The following is a 26,436-nucleotide window of genomic DNA, read 5'->3' as shown; positions in this document are numbered from 1 at the left end:
ATAGAGATTACTTGAAAATAAAATGTTTAAAAAAAATAAAGCAGAATTCTTATAATTATTAAAATTTAAGATATTATCATCCCACTAAAGAATGAGGTATATATAGCCCTGAAAACTTTAAAAGACACTTAGATAGAATTTTATTCCTTTCTTAACAACCTTTAATGACTATTAATCACTGATTAATATGACTTAGAGGCAAATTTTTATAGCATTTGTATTAGATATAGTCTATACTCTAGGATTTACGTATTGTTTGATAGAAGGATGGGAAAATTTTCCCCTGGCACATCATCAGGGTATCCTGACTGCCGAATGGAGTTGGGATCAGGTTCCCATTCTAGACATGATTTCTAGTTCCTCTTAAAAGCATTCTTTTTCCATTGCTCAAAGCATCCTTTATAGAAGAACCTTCTACTGAACATGCCACGGTGAAACCCAAGCTCTGACTTCTTGGCAACTTCTCATAAGCTGTTCTCCCCACTCCTCTTTCTTAAATGAGAGTGTTGGTTGGAAGAGAATCTGATTAGTGAGGCAGCTAACCCAACCATTGATTCTTCCTTAACAGTACCAGTCAAGGAGTGTATACACCCTGTTTGAGGGTCATTGAAACCAACACTCTACGTAGGCTGCTCGATTTCAAACCCCGTTGGCCTGCTAGTCAGGCCATAAGCAGACACTTATGGCGTCCTTCTAGGTACGCACGCTGTGCTAGAACTTGCTGTGCATAGGTTACTAGAGACCAGCAGCTCTTTGAGGATGGGAACCTTGTTTTTTTCCTAGCTTGTCTCCAGTGCCTAAAACAGCCCATAACATGTAGCAGGTATTCCACAAATATTTGTCAGCTAATATGTATGATTGACGTAAGGCCCACCACTGCTGCCTAAGTAGCCCTTTATTGACCAGGAAACTGAGGCCTTGTGTGGAGGCTACACCTAGCAGAAGGGTCAGCCAGAGTGCTGTTAAACCCCGCCTGCAGTGTGACTCCACGCAGCAGCTCTCCTACTGACAGCTCATACCTCCCCTTAGCTCAGAGAAGGATGAGGTAGGGCCCTTTGTGAGGAGCAGGGAGACCAAGGCAGAGGGGTCCACAGCAAACTACAGCATTAGAAATGGGAGTAGGAGGGCTCAGGCCCCTCATGGGATGGCTGATGCACAAGGCTGCTAAAGCTCTGCCCCACGAGTCCCAGACAAGGGAAATCTCCCCAGGCTTCCAAGATGAGGCCTGGTGAAGACAGACTCAGATGGACCCACCAGAGGGGTGACAGAGCACTAACAGAAATTCTCAAAAGACCAGAGGAGAAAGATGAAAAATCACAGTGAACTGGAAAAAAAATCAACATGAAGGTTAAGGGAGAGAAAACCCCAGAGTTGCCATGGCCTCTGTGTTATCTAGCCCAAATATGGTCTTTGTTCTTGGAACTGTTTACTCCTGGGTCACTGGTTGAGTCTGACCTCAGTATTGCTCCTGGCCACCAAAAACCATTGCTACCTGAGATCTGTTCCATGGTTTGGGCATCATAGGGCTGGTGTTAGTTTCTGGACGGTGACCTCACAGTACCCTCAGTGGACCGATGGCCCAGGTCTACAGAAACTGGGCTCTAATGATGGGAAGAGTTTCATCTCAACCAGATGATTCCTCCAAAGAGCAGCTTAGACATTGTCCCTTTAACATTAACACATGGCCCAGTCGTGTGTGAATCTTGGCCAACTGAATGTTGATGACTTGGCTTTGGTCGGATAACACTGACCACAATCTTTTTTTCTTCCAGTGAGACACTTGAATGGAAGGAAACAATTTCTCCCCTTTGGTGTTGCGTAAACATGTATAATTAGCTTTGTGCTTACCTCCATTAGTATCATTAGACTTGGAAACCCAGTTTAATCTGGATTCTGCTCTCTTCTCAATGTCAGCCTCTTTCTGGACCAGTACAGAGCCAGCCTTGTTGATGCAATAAAGAGATTACTCCAGCCCAGAGTAAGTATGTTTCTATTTTCTCCTGAACACTGGCTTCAGAATAATTAGTCTGTGCACAAAGATGGAGAGAGTAATGGAATGGCAGGATTAATGTCATGTAATACTTTAATACTTATTATGTCCAACTTCAATTGGGTCTTCTGATCTATCAGATTCTTTCCTAATCATAACTAGGAAACTTCTTACCCTTGGCCTTCTGATAAGGAACACAGTGGGTAGTAAAATAAATGAAACCGCTTCAAAGATAGTGTGAGATTATTTTTATCAAAGAATTTCTTGAGTCTTTTCCTTTGATAACAATATCTTCATATTAAAGTAGAAGTATGATATTGAAAGTTTTCTGTTGACTTCTGTCATTTTAAATCCCTTCAGTGGTGACCTTTGTCATTGGGTATTTATTTATTGCAAAAGAGTATTTTTTCTTTTTATTTCTGTTTATATCAAAGAAAAAGGACTTCAGATGAATCTGTATATTAAAAGTTCTTTGCTTTAAAAGGAAGCCATTATTTACATATTATAAACATTAGGTCACAATGAAGCCAAGCATGGCATAAAATATTGTGCACATTTTTACATTTATATATCCATTTATGCCTGTGAGTAAATTACAGAGTTTGTAGCCACTCTTATTTTGTTGGGCTGTTACACTAAGCTAGGAGGTCCTGCAGCCTAACCAGAGAGTTAATATACATCTATTTAAAGTAAGAAAATGAGTTTAAAGCTCATGCATTAAAAAAAAAAAAAATCTTATAAGTATGTAAGACTCTTGCTGTGCCATAGGAATTTAAAATAGGTTAACAATGTTAATGCAGTCTAAGACAGGAACTCATATTTATCTGAGAAAGGACTGCAGTGTATGTGTGTGTGTGTGTGTGTGTGTGTGTGTGTGTGTAAAGTATTTTCTGAAGTTTTGTTTCGAAAGTCTTTTTCCGAAGGTTTGCTCTAGTCTTCTGACCTCAATGAGACTTAGAGACTAATACCTTTCAATCTTTCTTTTATATCTTTTTCACATTGAAGGTTCCCAGAGCAATTTGATAATCGTCCTTTGCCTTACACTGTTGCTTTTTATTTTGTTATCTCTGTATAGCTCAGAAACTTTAAATAGGCCTCTCAGAGGAGTAACCACCGCTTGGTAAGTGGTAATCAATTAAATTAAATTGGCCTTCTCAGTTCCCCCTGTGAGGTGGGGAGCAGGTCTTGAGGCAAGGAAGGGGCGCGCTCCGAGCTATGATGGCTGCAGCCACGGTTGAGTGAGCAGCCCAAGTTGAGGGTCGAAGAAGGAATTGGGGGCCTCTTCATCCCCCTGTTAACCTTGGGTGAGTCTTGTGAGCATTTGCAAGGTCAGGATTTTCAGAGAGGGCACAGAGATTCTTGGACATAAAGGCCTCTGTGAAAAATGTATCATACATAAATACAATGCTTTCAAGGACTCCCGGATCTCACGCTGCACAAACTGTACTTCACCAACACCCTCCAAAGCCTATTTGTGGCAAGCACTCCATTTTGCAGGGATTTGCGTGGTTTGCCTAGGATCTCTTGTGAATCATGTGAGTGATTTACAATACAGAACCCGTCCAGGCTGGGAATAGTCCGAAGTGCAGATTGGGCTGGAATCTCTAGCAGCTCTCCCTTATCATTTATTAAACCCCGAACCTTGTCTGAAGTGTGGCCGCACATGACCGCCCTCCTAGTGACAGCTGATACTCACCCGTAGCCGGGAGAAGGTCGAGGCAGGGCCCTGGGGTAGGTGGTGCTTGCTCATCCTATGTGAGGAGCCGGGAGGCCAGATCAGAGGGGCCTGCCCAGACTGCAGCATTCCAAATGAGAATAGGGGCCCTCGCTCCGGGCCCCTTCTTGGCTGGCCGCTGCAGAAGGCTGCCGGGTAGTCTAGCCTAAGGTGTCAGAGAGCTGCCAGAAGAGAAGAACCCCAAGCTGTGAGTGGCACATGGATATCCTGAAATGACTGCTCAGGACTCTCATCCCCATTGGGAGTTCTGGGGAGGCAGGCCGCTTGCGCTCCCAGGGCCTTCACCGGGCGGGCCATAGAAGAGTCACATAGACTTGGCAGTGACCACCGGCAGCTCCATCTCCCGTGCCAGTGGGCCAGAAGGGTTCCCAGAGCTGGGGGTAACCAGAGGAAAAACTGAACCCTTCCCCTTCCAAGCTCTCAGGACCGGCTGTTCTGCTTCCAGAGGCTCTCCCCCTGCTAGTGCATGTGTCGTGGAAATCACAGTCCAAGACTAAGGTATCATTAAAGGTTTACCCCATTACACTGAGAGCTGCTTTTAACATTCTCTTGAGTCCAAGACAACTCCTCCGTGGTGTGTGGCTTGGGTGCTGTAAGTGCCACAGGACGCCCACAAAGAGCCAACTTCAGAGGCTGCGCTGGTGGCTGCTGAGTTCTTGGTAATTCAAGGCTCAACGAGTTCAGTGGCAGATACAGCACGTTCTCTGGGTGCTCTGGAAAAATGGCACTTCAGCCAAATGCTTCAGGTTCGCAGGAGGCCCAGTGTCTGCAGCTAGGGTGGAGGGTGGGAAGACTCAGAGGTATCTGCATACAAGACCCAAGTCTGCTCTTGCTAGCAAGGCTCTCTGAGCCGGAGCTTCATCACGTCGGGGTGAGGGAGGAATAAGTCCTCCCTCTGGGCCAAAGTGCAATAGTTATCGACGTGAATGCCTAGCACAGCGCCTGGCACACAAGGTGCGTTCCAGAATGAAGACTGCTTCTTTTTTTATCACCGCCTTAGCTAGTCAGGGTTAAGCCACGTGAGACACGCGTCCAAAGGACCTCTTCGGCCTGAATAACAGGAGGGCCGAGTTCCAGGCCCAAACTAGCACTATCAGGCTCTGGAACTACCTCTCTCACCCTGTGTTCTTCTAAGTCCTCCTCACGGTGGGAAGGTATGCTTGGACCCAAGAGTCCGCAAGCTTAAGGTGCAGATCTGGGCTTTGCCACTTGTTGGGTTCCCCATCTGTAACACGGGGGGTGGGGGGGGGGGAACAAGCCAATGCGTCAGAAAGCTTTAGCGCATGACGGGCTCCGAATCTGTGTTAGCTCTTGTCACCTTGAAAAAGACCCAGAGAAGACCGTGGGGAGTACAGAATACAGGGGGCATCTTCCTTGCAGAAATGCTGTTGGGGGTTGGGGATACACTCTTCTCTAGACACAGACTTTGGTGGCTTCTGCATACACCTGGGCATGCTGCACGTCCCCTGCACTTGTGTTCCGCAGGCCTTCATCAGCCCCTCATTGTCCCCAGAGGACTGTCTACTTGGATGGAGAGGACACTTTTTACTGCAGACAGAGCAAGCAGGGAGCGATTACTGCTGGAGGGGAGAACAAGAGGTTTCAGGTGCCTAGCTGGGGGAAGAAACAAGTCTGCCATTTTGGGGCGTGGGGTTCCTTGATGTCTAGCTGAGGCAAATCAGTGGTCTGGAGTCCTACAACCCAGTCGCAAAAAAAGTAGATGGAGAGGAGTTGTTTTCCTGCTTTTCCCTTTTTGTAACAGAGTCATGAGGGAGGGGGACCAACCCCAGAGAAAGCCTAGCCACCAAGGTGGGCTCCTGGCTTGGCTTGGATCCTCAGCCACACAGGTACCTGTGGTTGCTGAGTCACTACAGGAAGCCCCAGATTTCAACAGGAAGTGTTTGCGGCCGGCCCCACATGGAAACTTTCCTCAACTTGCGGGTTGAGAGTAGCTGTGAAACTCTTGACTTCTGCCAGACTGCTTACAAGGAACTTTCTAGCAAACTCAAAAAGGCAAAAAGAAAAGAACAGGTACTAAAAAGGAATGAAGTCAGCAAAATTTACTTATTCCAAGAAGCAATGTTCCCCCCCCATCCCTGCCCCTCGCCCCCCTGCAACCTTTTCCCTCCCGTGAGTGGCTCCGTGTTGCTGGTGATTGACAGGTAACCCCCTGCTGTTGTGATCTTTAAAGAACATCAGCAGTGTCTGATATCAGAGGGCCAGAATGTAATTTAAAATACAGCCACGGCAACCTGCAAGTTGAACTTTAGCCTGGAAATGACAACCAACAAATGGTATCCACTAATATTCCTCTGAAATGGCTTTCGGTGTGGGGAAGGACACCAAGCCAGCTAGACAGTGTGAATTTTCTCAGAACCATTAAGAAATGGATGAAGACGCAGTGCTGACAGCTCTCCAGCTGGTTGCTGCGAACCAATCGTCAAGTATTCAAAAATATCACCTTGGAATTCATTTAACCTTTAGAAACTGGCCTGAACTAACTGCCACATTCCTGCAGCCTCACCCGGACGCAAGGAGGGCCACGAATGTAAATCGTGGGCTCTGGTTTTAGAAGAGCAGAGAGATTTCCTCCTTTTTTATTTTTATTTTATTTTATTAAATATTTTTATTTATTTATTTGACAGAGACCACTAGTAGGCAGAGAGGCAGGCAGAGAGAGAGAGAGGAGGAAGCAGGCTCCCTGCTTGAGCAGAGAGCCCGATGCGAGGCTTGAGCCCAGGACCCTGAGACCATGACCTGAGCCGAAGGCAGAGGCTTTAACCCACTGAGCCACCCAGGCACCCCTCCTTTTTAATTTTTTTAATCCAACATCCATCTCTCCACACATCTGTACAAACCTCTGTAATGTCAGGGAAATGCCTTGTGAGTGTGGGCTCAGGGTAGTGAACTGAGATGGTCCTGGAAGGCCCCTCTGTTCCTGTCTGGCTCGCTGGGTCAGAGGCCCCACAAACCGCCACCCCCACCTGTGTTCTTGAACACAGAGAATCTCTGTTCAGCCATACCTGCCTCTCAAGTTTGTAGGAAGAGTCCCCAGATGGTTTTAAGACCCTCAGAGTAGGGGCCTGGCTCTAGAAATTCTTTCCTGAAATCTACCCAGCTGCTTATTCAGCATGCATGGTACTGAGTCTCTGCCCCCAAAGAATTTATAATCTGCTCATGGACATGTAACACATACACACACACACACACACACACACACACACACACGGAATCACAGTAGACAGTGTAAAACAGCTTGTAACAGCCCAGCCCTGGGTCATAGAGTGGGGCTGTTGTTATTTGTTTTGACAATCTTTCTAATTCATACCTTCTGTAGAATGGGAGATACTCAAGGATCTGGACTCTGTCTCGATACTACAAACATTTGTTGAGCAACTACTCAGTTTGTGGCACTGTGCTGGGAATGTGAGGTGTGGGTGTAAACACGGATCATGACCGCCGGGAGAATCTCCGTTTACGAGGACACATTAGTGCCTGCGCTACCAGGAATTACAACGCAAGGTGATAAGTACACCAGAAAGAGTGACTGACTGCCTGAGGAAGGTCTCTCTAGAGGCAGTGGCATTTTCCTTTGGTGCTGAATAGTAAGCTTCTAAGCTTCACGGAAGGGGTCTAGAAGACAGTGTCCCTGGTGGAGGGAACGGCGCTCACAGGTCCAGAGCATGAAAAAGTATGTTGTGTTTTGGGATCAACATGAGAAGTTTGCCCTGGCTAGACTGTGAGAATCTGTGTGGTTTGGGGGTTAGGGTTGGGAAGGGCAGGAGATGAAAGGAAAGACTTGGTTTGGGGTGCCATTTTATGAAAGGCTGAGGACACTACGTGAAGAGACTGGGCTTTATTATCTGGGTAAAAGAGAGCCACTGAAAGTGTTTGAGCAGTAGTATAGTCAGATGTGGGTTCTAGAAAGATCAGATTGGCCAGCATAGAGGCTGCAGTGGAGTAAGAGAGAGCCTGAAAGCCGCAGAGCTCCTCAGGGCACCATCATGAACCAACTTTTACATGGAATTGTCCAGTTAGGAGAGGGTGGAGATCTGAAGGTGGAGAAGAGGGGACTGAGGGGATATTCACGGAGGAGCTCATTCAGTAGACAATTACTGGGTGCCTCTCAGATGCCAGAGGCTGTGCTAAGACCTGAGTATTGACTAAGATACAATGTCACCCTGCCCCGAAAGAGCTCGCAGTTTAGCGTGAGAGACAAACAAGCGAGCAGTTACCTGACAGTGTGTTAGGGAGAGAGCAGCGGTTTGAGCAAGCTGTGGAAGTGGAGAGCAGGAGAGCCTGGCAAGGAGGAGGCACACCGTAGAGGCCAGGAGTGGTCAGCTGAGGCATCCCAGGGACAGGGAGTCTAATCTGGAGTTTGGGGCCAAAGGTACTGAGTTCCACTGTAGACAGAATAAGTTAAAAGTACTTGCAGAACGTCCCCATGGAGAGACCTAGGAGGCACCTGAAACAGGGGTGGGTCCTGGACTTTGGTGAATGCTGGAGATACATACTCGGGAGTGTTGATATATCAGTGAGAGCTGAAGTCATGGACTTCAGCTCTTGGCTGAGGGAGAAAACGTAGGCAGAGCCCTGGGGACCACTGACAATCAAGGGGCAGATGGAGAAGCCAGGGAAGGGGGTTGAGAGAGATGTAGGGGAGGAAGCAGGGAAAGGCGGCATCTCAGAAACCAGGTAAAGAAAAAATAAACATAAGTTTAAACATGTAATTGGCATTTAATAGTTGGTTGCCTAGAAATGGAACAGGAAAAAAGGCATTTCACTGGCATAGCATATTCCTTTTAAAAGAAATCTGAAGCATACTTATTTTTTCCTGAAGTACATACCCTTTAATATATGAGTATAGATTAGTCTAGCAAAATAACAACAACTGAGCTCACGATGTAAACAATATCATTGCTGTTTAGTGGAAATACTCCTCTCTCCTCTCTCGGGATAAATGAATTCTCTCAAATTTCTGCCCATCAGTCGAAATTTTACGTTCAATTGAGTGTTCATTCTGAGTTTAAGATGAGTCTATGACTTCAAATGCCTAGAAAGTTGGGCTTTAGTAAATTGAAAATAATTTTTCTAAAGCGATGGGCTAATTTGAAATCTATATTTTTTTTCTTGTTTGGATTTTTGCAGCCTAAATTGTAAGGCGCATTTCTCTGATTGCAGCAGTGTCCTGCTCCACTGGGGACAATGGGAATTCGAAAGCCAGTTCCTGATGGGGTGGATGCTGGCACTCCGTGACTGTTTATTGAATGAATGGTTGATGTACGATTGTCCCTCCTCAATATTGATTCACATCTCAAAGGTGTCTGTATTCAATGAAATGAAAAAGAAAACATTTTAAAACCCATAACTGAGTAATTAGAGATTAAAACTACTGCTTACTCTTTTTCCTTGTTGCGGCTACAGTATTGTACACAGAACGCTGCCCTTTGGAATCCCATCAGAGCCACTGACTCTGGAAGAGCTTCTTGCAGAACATCTTTTCTAAAGAATAAGCAATAGAATGTGGCCTTCGAATTCCCAAAGAGATAATTTCTCAAATTATTTCAACATCTGGATTTAGTTTATTCTCTCAATGAGTATTGATTGAGAGTCAACTATACACTAGGCACTGAGCAAATGCAGTGAATAAAACACTAGAAGATCCTGTTGTCAGGGAGCGTACACTCCAGCCGGAGGAGATCTGCGATCACAAACAAAGGTGTAATGTGTGTTAGTGGTGAGGAGCACTCAGAGCGAAAGTAAAGCGGGGAGGAGGGTGGAGAGTGATGGGGAAGCAGCGGCTGTTCCAGAGGGTGTTTAGGGAAGGACGGGTAAGCTGGAAGAAGACCCAGAGAAGGAGAGATGTCTGGGTAGAGGGGGCTGCCATATGCTTACCTGGGTCCCCCTACAGCTCACCCCAACCAACAAGCGGTTAGGGGTGTGGGGAGCGTGGATGCATAAATGTAAACATCAGCCCAGCCAAGAGCCTTGTAGCCCCGTGAACATTATGATACATAGCTTAGATAATAGCTACTAAAAATCAACTCTTCGATTGTAACTGTCAGACAATTTTTGCAGGTGACTTCAAAATAAAACAACTTCCATTATTCAAAAATCCAGAATGGCAACTAGCTCTTAAAAATGACTAAAATGACCTACTGGTATTGCCTGTTTTTTTTTTTTTTTTTATGGAGACTTTTGCTCCCCTGCCAAGACCATGTATTATATCTAGTTTCGCATCAAAATGAATTTTCGCTGCTAAGTTTGAAAAACGCCTGAAAATAGCAATTAATATTGGAAAAGCTGACAGAACCTTAAGTGTAGTGGCATGATTGGTGCTGCTATAATTATGTATCTGAGTGTGTACATGTCTATGTAAACACAGTATGAAAACACACTTGATGTCCAGGACACAGTATTGGTGTATTTTCTTGCAGGTAAATGAGGAGAAGAGAGGGAGAGGGAGAGAGACCTGATAAAATCTTACCAGCACTGTTAAGTGGTGGAGATGTTTCTAATCTACATAACCTTGCTTTTCAGATGCTTTTCCAATTATTTTCACATTCATCACCTCATTTGAATTCTCGTGATCTCTCTGGGCTGCAGGGGGGTGGTGGGGCATAGGGGGGTAGGGGGGTGGGCAGAGCAGACTTTGTTCTTCCCATTTGGTGAGTGAGGAAACTTGATGGGTCAGCTGGGGTGACTGAGGAGATTGGATTATGTCCTCCCCAAGGTCCCTTCTAGCTCAACAGTTCTGTGGCTTTTTGTTTTCTTTCTAATTTTCCTGGGTGACAGCTGTGTGATGGTGGAGACTTTTTAAGCCCAGAACCCCTTCTGCCACATATTCCTCCTCATATTCTTCAAAGCTTTCGTTACATGTTTAATCATCTGTAAAATGTAATGTCTACTGCACAAAGTCATTGAGAAAATGGTTGAAGGGATGAAAGGGAAGGTTCGTGAAGCTCCCTGCACGGTGGTCGCCATTATTATTATTATTATTGCCGTCACTATTACTAATAAGGAGGCAATGAGGTGGGGTGGAAATAGCGTCCGCGTTGGAAGTAGGTATGTTTTGCCAGTTGTGTCATCTTGGTCAACTCTTCAACCATTCCGAGCATCCGGTAACGTGGAGCCGATGATGCCTACACTGTCGGATGGTGTGAAGAGTCAACGAGACAAATAGAATTCCTGTCCTTGAGCGGACACTCCTGACATGAGTGGACGCTCGATAAAAACTTGGCCGTAATAAACAGGAAACTACCTTTCATAAGAAACTGGGATATACTTTCATGATTCCCTCAAAACCTGAAGTGGCATTTCATAAAAGTGAAGTAGAACCTTGAAGTTAACAGAGCATACAGTCATCTCTTAAACAAAAAGCAAAGAAGATTCTGAAGTTTAGCTGTTGTGTGCATGTCTAGGAGGGCAAGGAAAGGTCCACACACACCCATCCGCAAATGCACGCCATGGAGTTTCCTGTCCAGTGGTCTTCTGAAAAATCTGGTACATAGCTTGCTCACATCCGCCCATTCTGCCCGCTGCAGCAATCTTACAAGGTTGTGCAGTTTATTTAGAAAAGCCCGATTACCCTCGTTATACCACTTCCTTTGAAAAGCGATCATCTGAGTGCCGTGAGGTGCTGCTTTGCTCTAATGATGACTGTTATGAAGGACTCACTGAAGTTGGAAACCAAGATCCTGGAGCCTTGTCTCTGATGGCATGGTCCCAGAAAAGGCTGGTGGCAGGACTGAAACATGAAAATTCTCTAACAGAGACCACAGTTACTGTCTCTATAGAGGATTTCTTGGTATTGAGTTTCCCCGGTACAATAAACTAATATCTATAAACATCCTTTGCCACATGCTCTGGAGCTATGTTGGGGACATGCTGGCAGCAGCTAAGGAGTCTCCAGGCGGGTGGCACTGCCGTGGACCAGGTACTCTAAAAGCTAGTTGATGGTTTGAACCTTGGACCCAAGAGAGGTGTGCCTTGTACAGAACACCAACTTCGATCCACGTTTTGTTTATTGCATGCACGACTTGAAAAGGATAAAACATAGCAACCTTTGAATATGAGATACACATATTTTTTTCTTACTTGATGTTTATCTATCCTTGAAATTATTCTCACTGTGACTGTCCGTCCTGTGTGGATGTCTCAAGAACAACTGTGTTTCCTACCTGAGAGCAGGACACTGAATGCTTCCCCCAGTGTTTGTTCTGTTTGGTTGCCTTCCAGTTCTAAAATGTGTGAATTTCCTTTTTAACGTTCTAGGGGAAAGCAATGGTATTCGCCCCACGCCGAGGGAGTACTTTAAACCAGTTTTGCAATCTAGCTGAAAAAGCTGATTTCTCTATCCAAAGACATGAAAATTATGATGAACACATTTCAAACTTCCACTCCAAGGTTAGTTTTCTGTTTGTGTTAGATAACACTTTAATCCGCATTGCATTTTGAAGAGATCATGGTCTTTTTGGCAGGTAACCCAAATATTTGATTAAAGTACTCCTTAGGTGTGCTGCTTCTGAACAGGTATTTGTATCTGATTATTTTGTGTGGTAAAGGCATCTTTTATCTTTGCATGTCTAGAAGGATTTTACAGAAACCATTCCTGTTTACTCCTTTCTCCAAAACAAACTAATCTTTTCATTCATAATAGACTAATTTGTAGGATGTAGGGGAGGTGGTGTAGAGCAAATGATAAACAAGCATTTATATTTTTATGAAAAACCTTTGGCTTTTAAGTAGGTTAAATGCTCAGCTGCACTGAAATAAATAGAAGGTGAATGTCTAATTGTATCATGTTGGACTGTAAATCTTTATCTCTGCTTGCTTTATGGCTGGGTCAGTTGGCAGTTTGAGACTGTTAAATCTCATATGGAATTTCACAGTTGTGGGGTTATATGTCAGATTGAGGAGCTACAAGATTTAGGTCAAAAGCACTTATCTGAGAGTGATTTCTAAGCTTGCTTACATAAAGCAATGTTATTGGCCTTTTTATTATTTATAGGCATAGAGCAATATAGGACACTGAGAGACAAGCGTTACACTTAAAACTTTTTAGGAATCTCACCCTTGCTAATACATATCACACTTACTAGTATATCATATATTACTTCTGTAATTTTGTGCCTTACAGAAATCTCCCTTCTCTGAACTAGTCTGACCTTGGGAAAAGACTTTGAACTTGTCACGATTTTACAAGTTGCGAATCCAGAAAAGTAAAGTCCTGACCTTAAATTTCTCCTGGGGAAAAGGGAATAGCATTCTTTTTTACCCGAGACTATGATATTATACAGAAGCATATTGACATTTGAAAAATTATATGCAAAGTGGATCTGATCTTCAGGCAAGAGAAAGAAGAGCCTCGCTTTGTGGAGATAGGTTTGCTCTTCTGGGGTCTCTAAGGTTTCATTTAGCCTACTTCTGGGGTGGGGGGTTGGGAAACAAGGATGCTTTGTGAACTGAAAGGGTTAAATCACCTCCTCTGGATGGTGGAATTGCCCTATGCTTAGGATCAGGAAATAAAAAGGGAACCGAGTGAGTACTTGAATCTTGCCTGCCACTCTAGAATGACGCTTTCCCTTTTGCAGCCCCTCCCCCAGAATAAAAAGAAAGGCTCTGAGGGCTTTACCTAGCAGGGGAAGGGTCTCTCCCCGCCCTGTGGGCTCCTCTCCCCAAAGGGACAAAAACATGGTTCTCTCCTGGGTCAAGCTAGAGCTACAGGGATCAGGTGATGGCTGCTTCAATGCCATGCCTTTCACCTTCACCCTAGAACAACATATGCTTTCAGTTTCTCCATCATAGATCAGGAGAGCAAAGGCAAGATTTTCTCCAACCCTGCAAGGTCGGAGGTGTACTAGTACCTGTGAGTCCTGAGTGGCCACCTCTCCTTTGTCTAGAACTTAAGATTGCCAGTGGCTAGAGGACAGCAACTTCCTCTTATTTCCAGTGCAGTACACTACCCTGCCAAGCATAGCACCGTCCAAAAATGGCTCAGCATGCCTTTGCATTTTTATTGTGCAGCATACCCACAGTTACTGCACCATAAGTAACTGGGGACTGATGCGTCCCTCAAAAGTAAATTTCCATAACTAACTAGGTGGCCTTAGTCTTTAAACTCTTCATAATTGCTTAAAAGTTAAATACTCCACTTTGCTGCCACTGGACTAAGAACTCAGTTTCCCACCTCTTTAGGTTGCGAGGAGTGAGAGTTGCATTTGGTTCTCGGGACGTGCAACCACCAGGGGAACATTCTGCAGAGTTGGGGTGCCCTAAGTAAATGGTACAGACATGAACCCATGATGTGTGTTTTTAAAGACCGGGGCGTCTGGGGGGGGGGGGCAGTCGCAGCTGGTCTCATGTTCTCCTACTTCTAGCAAGAGAGTGCCTCTTGTCCCTTCTGTACCAGAAGCATAGGATGCCCGGCTTTCCCGCTCCAGCCGCGGTGATAGCTGTGTGCCGACTGGCCTGGCGGGTGACCGGCTGGCACGACCCATCTCGGGCTCCCACGTGGAGGTCTTCTTTGCAGCAGCAGGATGCCCAGAGAGGGCCGCGGGCCAAGGTGCGGGGAGGGGAGAGCCGGGAGCGCCCCCCGCTCCTCGCCGAGCCCCAGTGCTCTTCCCCGGGGCGCCCCCTCGGGCCCCTGTCCGCCGCCTGCCCGGGGCTCCGGGGACGCGCGGGGGACCGCGCGGCCGCCGGGAACCTCCACCCTGGCCGCTTTTGTTTGCATAGTGCTAATAGCCAGGGCTTAAAAGTTTTCCATCTTTCGTGGCAATCAGCTTTCTTCCTCTCCATCTCTGGCCAAAGCCCCACGGTCCCTGGGCCGAGGCTGCTCGCAAACGGAGGAGCCGCGTTTTCCTTCAGGCTGCGTGTTATCCTCTTAGCCCTACTGTGTTGGAATAGAGCGTAACCAGCTGGAGGACTGTAAGACGCCTGATAATGCCGCTCTTTTCCGCTGTCCCGTCTTAATCTTGTTACACAAATGGTTGTGAAGAGATTCATGAATTTTAATTTTGCCCTCTGCATTAGTGCCTCACGTCACTCATACACAGCTGGCTTCTATGCGGAGTTTTCCACCCCTCCTCTTACAACAGGGGAAAAAAATTAGTTACAGTCTTGGCAGTAGTGCAAGGTAAAAAAAAAAAAAAATCTACAGATTTAGGCAACCACCCATGAAGCTGATTAACAGTCAGTGATCAGGAGGAACAGCTTTGCCTCTTAAACTTTTCACCTCTCATTGTTAACTGTGAAATTTTATTTCCGTTAAAAAGCAAGCCTGTAATCAAAACGGTGCCATTCTGCACTTTTCTGCCAGTGCTTTTGTTAAATTGTGCCCATACAATGCAGCCAGCGTGCTCAGGGACCAGGCAGCCAAAGGTGTAGTGTGTTTGAAAAATAGTGCCTTTCTGTTCTTCACGGCCACGGAGAAGAAAAATAAACCACTTCCCCTCTCCTTCCCTCTCTTGGTCTTCCCCAGGCTGGGAATCCAACGCCTTGCCCCGTGGTGTGGCCCCAAACCTTTAGGATGTTCAGATGAGCCAATTGCTTCTCAAGGGAGAGAGCTAACTTAGCCATTACAGCTGGCTTGAAATGAGTTGATAAAAATATCCTGGTTCGTGCAAATACTCTCCGAGATCTCATTCTGCATGCCACGGTTCTGTTTCTGGTTTTGTCTTGAACTTTTGCGAAACCACCGGTGTGTTTATTTGCTGTATTTTTTTTATACTTAGCCCTGAAAACAGGCTTGGGCTCGTTCGTGGAGTCAGTGCATTGTGTTAAAAGCATGGCCATATTGCACTTCTGCTTATCTATTCAAAATGCCACATTACAAGTGGCTGGTGCTTATAATCTGTGTGGTGGGCTGTTGATAATTGTGGATACTGTAAAGGGTAAACAGTCTGAACTCCGCTCCTGCTGCTGTTGCTCGCGCAGCGCCGAGGCGAGGCTGAGCGGGTTACATCCAATTATGAAGTAAGGCATAATGCCCCTAATAGCAGCTGTATAATTTAGTTCAGTCCTCAAAGACCCTGTTTTAACCTCTGAAATTGAAAAATTGTTTTATTCACAATTTGCTTTTTGTTCATTTTTTTTTCCGAGGTGATTTTTTTATTTCTTCAAATTCTAATTATTAATTGAGCAAAGAAGTACAGCCTGGGTAAAGGGAATTATTCTTCCACCCCATCACATTCCCACATCGAAAGCAAGTAGTTCCCAACAGCCTCGGGCGGGTTCAAGTGCCCTCACCTAGCAGCCTTGGTTCAGAACGGATCTGCTGCTGGGGTAGAGGGCTGCCTGGGAGCGCTGTCAGCTCTTTCCCCATCGCGGGAAGGGCTCACAGTCAACCCGGGGCCGGCCCCTGGCCCCTTCTAGCAAGGAAGCCTCTGCTTTGGCCTCCAGAGGTCAGCACAGAATCCAAGTTAAAAGTGATTTCGAACCCATATTTACAGAAGAATTATTTATCCCACATATTACCTCAGGGACTTTATAAAGAGCTCATTTGAGTCTCTGTATATTAGTGCATTGTGAGTGAGTAGGTCAGCTGACTCATGCTGAGTAATCAACTTTCCCTGATCCCCAATCCCTGAGGAAGAATTGAGCTAGCTTGGCCCCCTCTTCCCTCTGTAAAATATTTCCGTGAGCTCCTTCTATCACTAGGACAACTGGCAACAAAGGTATTTACATTTGGTAGGTCCTGGTTAGTGGGTTTGGATTGGGAAGTTTGGGAAGCCATTTTCTTGGCCTTTTTTTTTTTTTTTTAATGAGTGACGTTAAGGGACGGTGTGTTTAGGATTAACACTGTCACGACTTTGGTAGTAACACAAATCCAGAGGCTCTTTCTAAGGTAGAATCGTGTGTAAACAAAGCAAACTCCATCGAAGAAAACAGAATGCAGTTACTTCCGTGATTGTGTCATCATTTCTTATGAAAATGGATTAGAAAGTAAAGACAGGATTGGCTTTTTGTTCCCCAGTGAGAAAGGAAAAGCGGGCTCATTGCTTCTTGTCCTTAACAGTGAGGGTATGTCACAGTTTGGGAATATGATTTAGAAGCACAAAAAAAAATTCAAGGTACTATGCCCCAGACCTATACTAATCCAGGAAGGTGTCAGGTTAGAGCCTTCCATTTAGTTTCAGGGGGAAGGGGAGGTAATCTGATTCAAAACAACAAAAGAATTGGGTCGATGCATAATTAAAAGTAATATCTGTTTCCTGACCCTCATCAATTAAAAAATGAACTAACAATTTGCTCAGAAACACCAACTTCAAAAATATTAATTTTGTCTTTATAAATAGCAAATTACTATTTGCTAGGACAAATATAAATATGGCTGTCAAAATTCTTCTAGCCGGATGAGGAAAAGAGGACTCTAGCTTTGAGAACTCTGACTGGATTTTTAAATCTACCATGAAAAGGCCCTCAGAACTTCACTTGAATGGTATGGAAGCTCTGCCTTTTCCTCCTCAGAGAAAAGAATTTTAAAATTAGCATTACTATCAGAAGCCCTGAGAAGCAGCCAGAGAGCCTTTGAAATGTCTTAGGCTCAGAAGCCTGTCCCTTGTGCCCGGGTGCTGCCAGTCTCCAAGTGATCGGAAATGCCCGCCTGCCTTGTTCCTGGGACGCAGGTGAGGGACAGAGTGGACCAAGAGCAGAAACTTCTAGGCCAAATGGCTGTTCTGGTGCAGATGAGCAAGCCTCCAGCTCTTCCTTCACGGAAGTGCCTCACAGTTCATAGAAGTCACAAATGCAGTCCGGTTATTTATGAAAAAGCACCCTGCCCTCCTCCTTTCCCCTACCCAAGGAAAGATTCCAGCTTGATGGATGCATAGTCCTATCTTGCCAATGCCACTGAGAACTACTTTGCATTGCTTTTTTGCGATTTACTTACCGGAACAATATATTCAAGTAAGAAATCTTCATTATACTCAGTATTAAAAACTACTGGTAAAAAAAAATCCTAATCTGAGTCTCCTTACCCTTTTTGTTCTATGATTGTTTTCAGTTGAAAAAGGAAAACCAGGATGTCTATGAAGAAAACCTTCATTACCCACTTCTGCTTATTTTAACCAAAAATGGATAGAAGATTAAGCTGCTCAAAAGACGAAACTACCAAGGGCACAGGGCGTATTTTCACAAAAACAGAAACCTGCGATGGGTATGCTATGCAGCAAGCCGTTGGCTCCCTGAGATCTGTGAGCCCCCACCATCTCTGCCACATTCCACATGTGGGCTCTGGGGTCCACCTGTCCTCACTCACATCATTCCCCAGCCCTCCTGGACTCTCTTTTTTCATCTGCTCTTCTTGGACCAAACCTTTGTTTGTCTTTAAATATCCACAAACAGCCTGAGATTTGAATCGGACTTAGGAGAAAGCTGAATCTTTTTCCTCCTAATTGAGACAGAATTTCTTTTGGTGATTCCCACCCGCACCCCCCCTTTTAAAAAAAGGATCTTGGTCTTTGTTCCATTTTGGGGGTGGTACTTTTTAATCTGTAAACACAGCAAACCTCATGATTCTTTCCTGGTTAAGAAAATAAATAAATAAAGCATATCTTTCTCACCTCCCTCAAATTAATTGTATTAAATCTGCCATCCTTTTTTGCTGTCCCTCTCACTCATTTTCTTTCTTCTTTTAAACAGGATGTTTTTTTCCCTATGGATGTATAAGAAATGACTACATCAGCCCAAAGCCTCATAAACTGACCGTTTGTCCTCTGGACACAATAGCGTGGCCAGCCCTCTGCTCCTCCTCTCCAATTATGTGTGATTAGTCTCAATGTGTTGTGTCAAGGAGGAGGAGTGTGCTGAGTGCTTATTATCTGTTTAGGTACAAGAAGAGCACATTTAGGCTCTGACTATGAATGAAAAGTGAGCCTTTATCGGGGCTCACATCTAACTGCTGCTGTTCTCCAGACCTCTTTCAAAATAGGTCCTTGCCAGAGAAATTTTGAATAAATGGCTGCTAAACTAGATTGCAACCAGGGGGAGTTTTTAAAAACTCAATCACACAATTATCTGATTTAAAGGAAGCACATATTGTTGTATGCTGTGATTCGAGCATGTGGTAAACATTTAATAGGTGCTACTAGGATTGAGAGAGAATGACTTTTCTGCAGGGAACCCAAGCATATCCTGGCCTAGTGCACCCACGAGAAGCTCTAATGCCTTTTGTGGAAATTCAGATGTTTATCTGTAAGGAATCATCTGGGCCCACTTTAGCAGTAATGTCATTAGTAGGGGAGCTCTGTATTCTCCTATCTGTAGTCGAGGCAGTGCTCGTTATTTAGTGGGCTGCAATGAAAGGGATAGGTGGGAGACTGGGGGCAAATCCTTTTGCATGTTAAACAAACTTAACGGTCATAAAAACAGCCACTCTCAAACGTCTTCTCTGCTCACTTCTATCATCAAACAAATTTTTCACCATCAGTTTGCATGTCCTTGTATTCACCACTTTTTCTGCTCCATTAGAGCACCTAGATGGATCTCGGAAGGCATAGGTCAAGTCGCAGTTAGATCATACATTTCTTTCTCACAAAAACTTGAATTGCAATGCCAAGTGATGGGCTAACATCACAATAACAGCAATTTATTCCTCTTTGGATAAAACAGCAGTCTATTCTCAGTGCTAGATAAAGACCAGGGCAATGCAAACCAGCCATTTAGCTGAGTAGTTCAGCTAGTGGCGGCTCTCCTTTGGCGAGTGTATAGGTTGCACACTGGCTTCATATTTTCTTGTTTAAAAATTAGAATTTGAAATGTTTTAAAAGACGACACAGGTAGTTCCATTTCTACCGGTGAAAATACAGCAGAAATGATTTCTTCTGGAAAAGCTGCAACTAAATCTACCAGACAAAGAAAACCCATCCCCATAGTAGCACCTAAGATGGTCTGTTCTGTTTCTTTTCTTTGGAAATGGAGAGAAAATTTTCTTTTCTTTTTTTTTTTTTTCCTCACGAGAATACATGAATTGGCGAGAATTTAATTTGCGTTTTTGTGTCGTGGGTGTAGAAACCCAGTGTTTATTTCTTTGGGAGAAATTTTATTTTTTAAAAATGTGAGCTTGAAGTAATGGATTCTTAAAAAAATAATAATAATAACTGGGAATGGTATGTACAGTTTCCTAAGCTTGAGACATGGTGTAAGAATTGAGCTGTTCTTACCAAAAGATACCTAATAAAGAAATATGCTTATTGTGTGATTAAAACTAGAGACTCTCCTGTAAAATGCTCAGTTTAGGTTTTGTAGATCTGCTCTTTATGGGTTCCTTACCTGGAAATATCTCTAGTCCAGGCTCTTTGGAAGTTTGTAAAGAAACTCATGTTGTGTATTATTGAAGAATTTAGAAGTGTTTTTATTTTCTCAAATTTTACTGAAATGCCAATATTGAGAAGGAAAAAAATACAGCTGCTTTAGAAAAGTTACCATCTTCATGTCTTTGGAACTTCATGATTAAGAATTATTTCTGTGCCTCCTTGTTGGGTTATATAATTGCAATGGAAATACTCCCTTCCATAATTATCAATTAGGCAATTATGCATGTGTTTGTTTCAAAAGGAAGCCTGTCCGCTTAGGAAATCATGAGAATTATTATGATATTCCTTTTCTCCATGTACCTGAATCCCCTTATAAAACTCATGATATTCCTTTATCCTACTAAGTAGATTGGGTTGGATGTAAGAATGTTTCCCATATCACCCATGTTCAGTTCTAATGCAGTGATATGAACAGCCACATACAACTTGGTTCTAAGAAATATATTTTATTTTATAGCAAGACATATGCTGTGAATTGGGATAAAAGTGCTAGAAAAGACTACCTAAGAGGTTGATGCTATTTTGTATAAATTGTGTATTTTGTTGGCTTTTTGACTGAGCATGAAAATGTAACTTCCATTAGGGAAGGGTAATTTAGGTGCTCAGTATTCAGCAGAAAACTTGTCGGGGCCATAAAAGCTTTTCTGGCTGGTTCCTCGGGTGTTTTTAGAGAAGAGCTGCCACCCCTTGCTGATTTTCCCTTTGCCTTCAGTATGGGCTAAATTTACCACGGCATACCTGTTGAATCAATTTGGGGGATCCAGCAGTTAACTGAGTGAATGGAAGGATTAGTGGCCCTCCGGAGCCCTATTTCAACAGCCAGGTGTCTGTCCTGAACTAGTTAACTGCTTTTGACAGTTGGAGAAGCTGGTTTTAATACCATAGGCAGGAGGTTGTTGTGGTGGTGGGTTTGTTGTTGCTGTTGTTTTTTTCTTTCCTTCTTCCCACTACCAAAATAGAGCATACTTTCTCCTAAGGGTTAGGCTTTTGTTTGTTTATTTGTTTACTAGGAATGGACCGACCCCTTCCCTCAGCCCAACTTCCGTGGAATTTGTCTTTATGCTTAGTCAGCATTCCAAACTCATGCCAAACAGTTGGGTGGCATTGTCCGACAGGACCCTTTCACTGGGCTCTGGTAGGGAAGGGGGCAGGACACCCACATAGGGGAGGGAATCAAAGTATATGGAGACACACACACACACAAACATACCCTTCGCAGGAAGAGATGAGGCTATTTAGACCCTAAATCAGGGCTCCAGTTCCCAGATTGCAGGTATACTCCTCACCCCAGATCAAAATCTCCTGAGTTCAGATGGCGTGAAATGTCATAATGATGCAGAGTGTATATCATAGATTAGAAAGATTGATTTGAAAGTCAGGGTCTCCTTAGAAACTGATTTTAGACAGGGCAAATATATTTTCCCAAGTGGACTCTTTCCAAATCAGGAAGGAGCTTATTGGTGTTTGACAAACCATTAAACCTGAAATGCCACCTTTGAGGCTCAGACTTTGTTTTACCCAGGAAGCTTGCTGCCTAGGCTGTGGCTAAAAGCTCACTGTGCTGTCCGCCCTGGAAGTCTGCATTGGAGGCTATATTTTGCCTTTTTTTGTCCCCCCCCCCGACTTTTCAATTAATACATTTTTTTAATACCTAAAACAGATCATACTGTGACTTTTAAAATGTCAACAAGCTTGTAAACAGAAACGTAATAAAATGGCTAATAGGAGATTCAATAGTTAATAGAGGGCCTGAAGTGTGAGCAAATACTGTAGCTGTATATTGGAAAATGTGCAAGTGAAGATGGCTTTAGTATTGCAAACTAAGGAAGAAAATTGTTTTTAATTAGCACCTTCATAAGAACTGCTGATTAATACTGTTTTGTTTGGTGAAAAGCTTTCAGCTGAGTAATTTGTGCAGCCATTACAACAGTTTTGTTAGAGCGGCAGTCCTGTCGTTAAACACAAACAGCAGATGATAATGGTAGAAGATGAGTTTGTCATGTAACAATTTACCTTATTGAAAAAAGCTTTCTCTAAAACCCAATACAGTAGGCACCAGCAGAAATCACATATTTTAAATCTTTCCAAAATTGCAGTATGCCGTGTGTGTGTGTGTGTGTGTGTGCACGCGTGTGTGTGTGTTTCAGGGACTAGAAGCAGATTTTATATCATTTATAAAATTATATACACAATTTAAAGGTGGTGTAGCATGGACAGACCACTTTTTTTCATCAGCGTTTTACATCAGAGCAGTAAAGTGGCCGTGTATTCAAACACTTTCTAACTACACAAAGCACGTTGGAAAATGGAATCCTAATTAAATAATGTTGCTCAGATGGAAATTTGCATTGGGATGCGATGTAAGGCAATAAGAATTGGTGTTTCTACCTTAGGTGGGTTTATCATACATAGGATCTTTTTTTTTTTTTAATCTCTTTCTCAAGGGAAGTTTAATTAACCTTCCCCCCCCCCACTTTGGAGGTGTTCTAACCCACTAGGGAAAGGAGTGCCCATACAATGAGACTTGACCAGGAAATCAGAGGCTGATTTCAGCAAATTCCCATCATATGGATATTGCCCTAACCACATGCATGGGAACTTTTTTTTTTAATGCAATGGTATAGCATATTTGCATTAAAATATTACACTAACCGAGGCTAGTAAGAACTGTACATTATTAGAGTGGCGTAATAGAGCACGCGTTTCTTTCTTTCTTTTTTTTTTTTTAAGACAGGCCTTCGGGGTAATAACAAGGGTTGAGGCTCACGACAGTGCCAAATAAGCTTTAGACAGCATAATAGTCTGCAAAGAAAGCCACAGAGCGCTAATGTGAAGGAAGAGCTGTCCACCACATGCAGCAAAAATCACCAAAGGTCATTTTATGGTAGCAATTGTGACATAAAATTGGTGGTCATGCTACATGTCTAATACTCAGCACAGCTTTATAAATGATGGGCCCCTAGCGATGGCTGTCATTAAGTGCTTTCATCATAATAAACTTTAAACTGTTGGCTTTATGAATCGCCAGCTAGCTTCAGCTGTTCGTTGGATGGAGCTTGCAGTGCCTTAAGTGTGACAAGACCTATTAGGAATTGCAACCATGTTTCAAGCGTACTTGGCTTCCCCACTCCTGGGGTGATTGCTGCCTATTAAAGGCGTCTGGGAAGATTTTCCTCCAGCAATCTCTGATCAAGAGCTTTCTTGGGCTTTGACCTGCATTTCCTTCAAGACTTTCTCTGAGGAGTTTTATAAGAGCAAAACTCCAGAGGATTTATAGCCACTTCTGATTAATACCTTTCCAGTTTTTCTAGCAACTCTCCCACTGCTGCATAGAGAAAAGCTTTCATTGTTCCTGAGGTGCTTATTTGTGACCTTTTCTCTGCTTCCTGATTCCCTCTAACGTGTTCTCTCAGTGAAATCCTCGGGGTGGAACCAAGACAGTCAGTGAAGTTGTTACAGCTGGAGAGACAGAAGGAAAGAGGGAGGCTTTTATATTTTTAAAGAATTACACGCCGCGCAGCCTGGCCCCGCCCATTTAAATACCCGCTGTGACGTCACCCGCCGCCTGCCGAACCAAACGCATCCTTAATGAGCCCTCGGAGTAAACTGAGCCGACACATAAAGATTTCATGATTCAAATTACGCTTTCATTAACCTTTGGCATAGAAAGTCTTTTAGTTTCTATAAATCTTACAGTGGCTTACCGTCTGCCCTACTGATGTGAATAATAGATGTTTGGGGAGATCGCGCCTTAAAAACCCAGGGTATTTAATTTACAAGGGCTAAATACATATTTCAGACTCACCTAGCAAGAACTTTAATTACTTCTCGTTGCTTTTTCCAACTTGGGAGTTCGCCTCCTCCTCCCCCCATCCCCAGTTTTCTTCTGCTTGATTCAGACGTTTTAGAGATGACAAAAGCTTTCACTAAGTCCCTGTCTTAATTCTCTTTTATTAGTCTTTCCTTTAAGCTAAGTAATGTCCTAAAGATAGTTAAGGGAATGTCTCAGGTGTGGACCATTACACAATTAAATTAGCAAACCTCGGAGGGGCTGGATTAGGACTCAGCGGGAAACACCTGGGATTGGAGAGCAGAGCCGAGTCTCTGAATGGCAGGACTCTCGCCCTGAATAGTGAGGGTCTTGCGGTCTGGGTTGTCCCAATCACCGACTTGTCTCACCACATAAAATAGCGCAGGCTAAACTCCCTTTTCCACCGGAGTAGGTTTCTGTGGCTGTCAGAAGGAACAGGAAAACCATCAGCCAATGTGTCAAGCTGCAGAGAAAACAAGAGTTGGAGGACTCGTGGCGTTTCCCATACAAAGGCATCCGCCCGTCCCTCCCCGCGAGCCAGCCAAGGGTGGACAAGTGCATTCTGTGTCCGCTGCCCAGGTGCAGCGGGTGGGGGCGGAGCGGCTGCAGAATGCCCCAGAACAAAGGCGCCTCCAGGAGCCTGTGCAGAGGTCACCTGCCGCCTCCAGGGCAGATTAAGGAGGACTGCAGAGGGCATTTGGAGGAAATGGTGCTGTTCTTTGGGAAATCAATTCGTCCCACCCTTAATAGGGCATTTTGTCCTCCCTCTTTGGGAGTCCCAGGCAAATGTGCTTCCAGGTCTCTCAAAATCAGTTATTAACCGGTCGGTGTTTGAAGGGGCAACACCCTTCCCTGCCTGTGCTCCTTCAATAGCCCGTGCCCCCTGAGAATCTCTTTCTGCTCTCCGCAACGTCTCACTTCCCCTTTCGCGCTCCTTTGGGCTCTCCCGCCCCTCTCTACCCAGACTTCTTTCATAATTAGGCTGGAAGTGGAACTTTCCCCCACTCCCTTACTTTGAGATTTCTTTTTTCCCAGTGACCTAGGCTGCACTTTGCCCCCACTCCCTGCCTGCCAATCTCTTCAGGGTTAGGGCCTCTCTCTTTCCATTCTTGCAGGCTCCCCCTCCTTGAGAGCCCCGGGAGGCCCAGCCTCCCAGAATCCGATCTCCTTCCAACACTGCAGCCCCCCTGTGGAGGAAGGAAGAGGCCTCCTCCGAATGAATGGCTGGTAAGGAGGTTTTTAATTTGTCTGGAAATACAAGAAAAAGTGCTCCGAGCAGCGTCCCTCCCTCACCTCGTTTGGAAGCCCCTCTGCCTTCCCGGGTGGGCGCTGTCCCCTCACCGGCCCAGGCCAGGTCCACAGGGACGCTTTGGCGGAGGGATGGGAAAATACTGGTTCGTCGTGGAAAAATTGCCTACTCAACCTAGAATAAGGACGCCGCTTTTAAATGAAATTCTTGCTTTTTACTGCTTGCAGCCCACCAATGTGAGAAATTTGGAAGTTTAGCAAGATTCTGTTAGACAGGGTCAGAAAGTGAGCTCGGCCCATCACTGTCTTGATGTGAAGGCTGCCTCCTGATGGCCGAGCTCTCCTTGAGCTTGGGGAATGTCACCATGCTGTACCCAATGCAGAAGACACTACATTTAAAAGCTTTGCCCACCTGACCTGTGGTTTCACCTCCAGGTGCATTAGCCTTCATTTTCCTTTACAGGCTTTATTTTTAGGAGCAGAGGGCACAGCCCTGACGGTTCTATGTTTCCAGTGGAATGCACTCCCTCTCTCTCTTTCTCTTGGCCAAACCACTTATATAAGTGGCATCTCATGAAGCCAAGAGCCAACGAGAATGCGACAGCTCCCAGCTCCCAAGCTGTATGAGGTGTTTTCCTCTCTTCCCAGGTATTCCGGTCAGCCCACTTCAGTAGGACCACCTGAGCTAAGGGACCGAGGCCTCAGAGTCTCCAGCCTGCTGTCTGTGTTTTTCCCCTCACTTCACCGCCGGGGGCTTTTTCTAGCCTCAGCCTCCTTTTCTGCTCCCTTCCTCCCCTCAGATAGACTAGATAAACCATAGGAAGGTTACAACAGTCTTCAGTATGAATATGATACTGAAGGGGTTCATGGGTCCCCACCCTTGTGGTAGATTGGGAAAACTAAACAATATTTTGCAGCTCTGCTCATGGAGAAATGAAATCTGTTTTTCTCCACCGCTGATTCTCCCCTTGATTTGGCTTACTTTGGCCAGGGAGACATTAGGAACTATGAGTTGAAACAGATCAGAACATCTCTTGTGCAAGGGAGTTTGGTCTCTCTTGACACTTTTGGAACCCAGCTACCATGTGAAAAACCATGGGCTCTCCTTCTAGACGCGGGACACCTGGGACCCATTTGTCCCCATTATCCCAGTCATGTGAGTGATGGCATCCAGGACGTAACAGCGCCTAGCGGACTGGCTGCTGACTAACTGTGTTGAGTGAGCTGCGTGAGCCAGCAGAAAAACTGCCCAGCTGAGACCAGCCCAAAGTTCCTATTCCCAGAATCATGAGCTAATGAAAGGTTTGGGGCAGTTTGTTACACAGCTATAGATAACATA

The 26,436-nt window shown here is 44.7% G+C and overlaps 1 protein-coding gene across 1 annotated transcript in view; it reads left to right on the top strand.

Moving 5' to 3' along the window:
* LOC111155906 (calmodulin-lysine N-methyltransferase) overlaps window positions 1–18,287 on the top strand; it is a 376,866-nt gene extending 358,579 nt beyond the window's left edge. The window contains exons 9-11 of the mRNA XM_022516370.1: window positions 1,915–1,978; window positions 12,000–12,131; window positions 17,728–18,287. Of these exons, the coding sequence (XP_022372078.1) occupies window positions 1,915–1,978; window positions 12,000–12,131; window positions 17,728–17,805 (274 nt within the window). The 3' untranslated portion in view covers window positions 17,806–18,287. The remainder of the gene's footprint in view (window positions 1–1,914; window positions 1,979–11,999; window positions 12,132–17,727) is intronic.
* Window positions 18,288–26,436: the final 8,149 nt, after the last annotated feature.

This window comes from Enhydra lutris, unplaced genomic scaffold (genome assembly GCF_002288905.1).
Source record: "Enhydra lutris kenyoni isolate GAN:26980312 unplaced genomic scaffold, ASM228890v2 scaffoldscaffold44, whole genome shotgun sequence".
NCBI lineage: Eukaryota > Metazoa > Chordata > Mammalia > Carnivora > Mustelidae > Enhydra > Enhydra lutris.
This window is presented reverse-complemented; position numbering and strand designations above follow the sequence as displayed.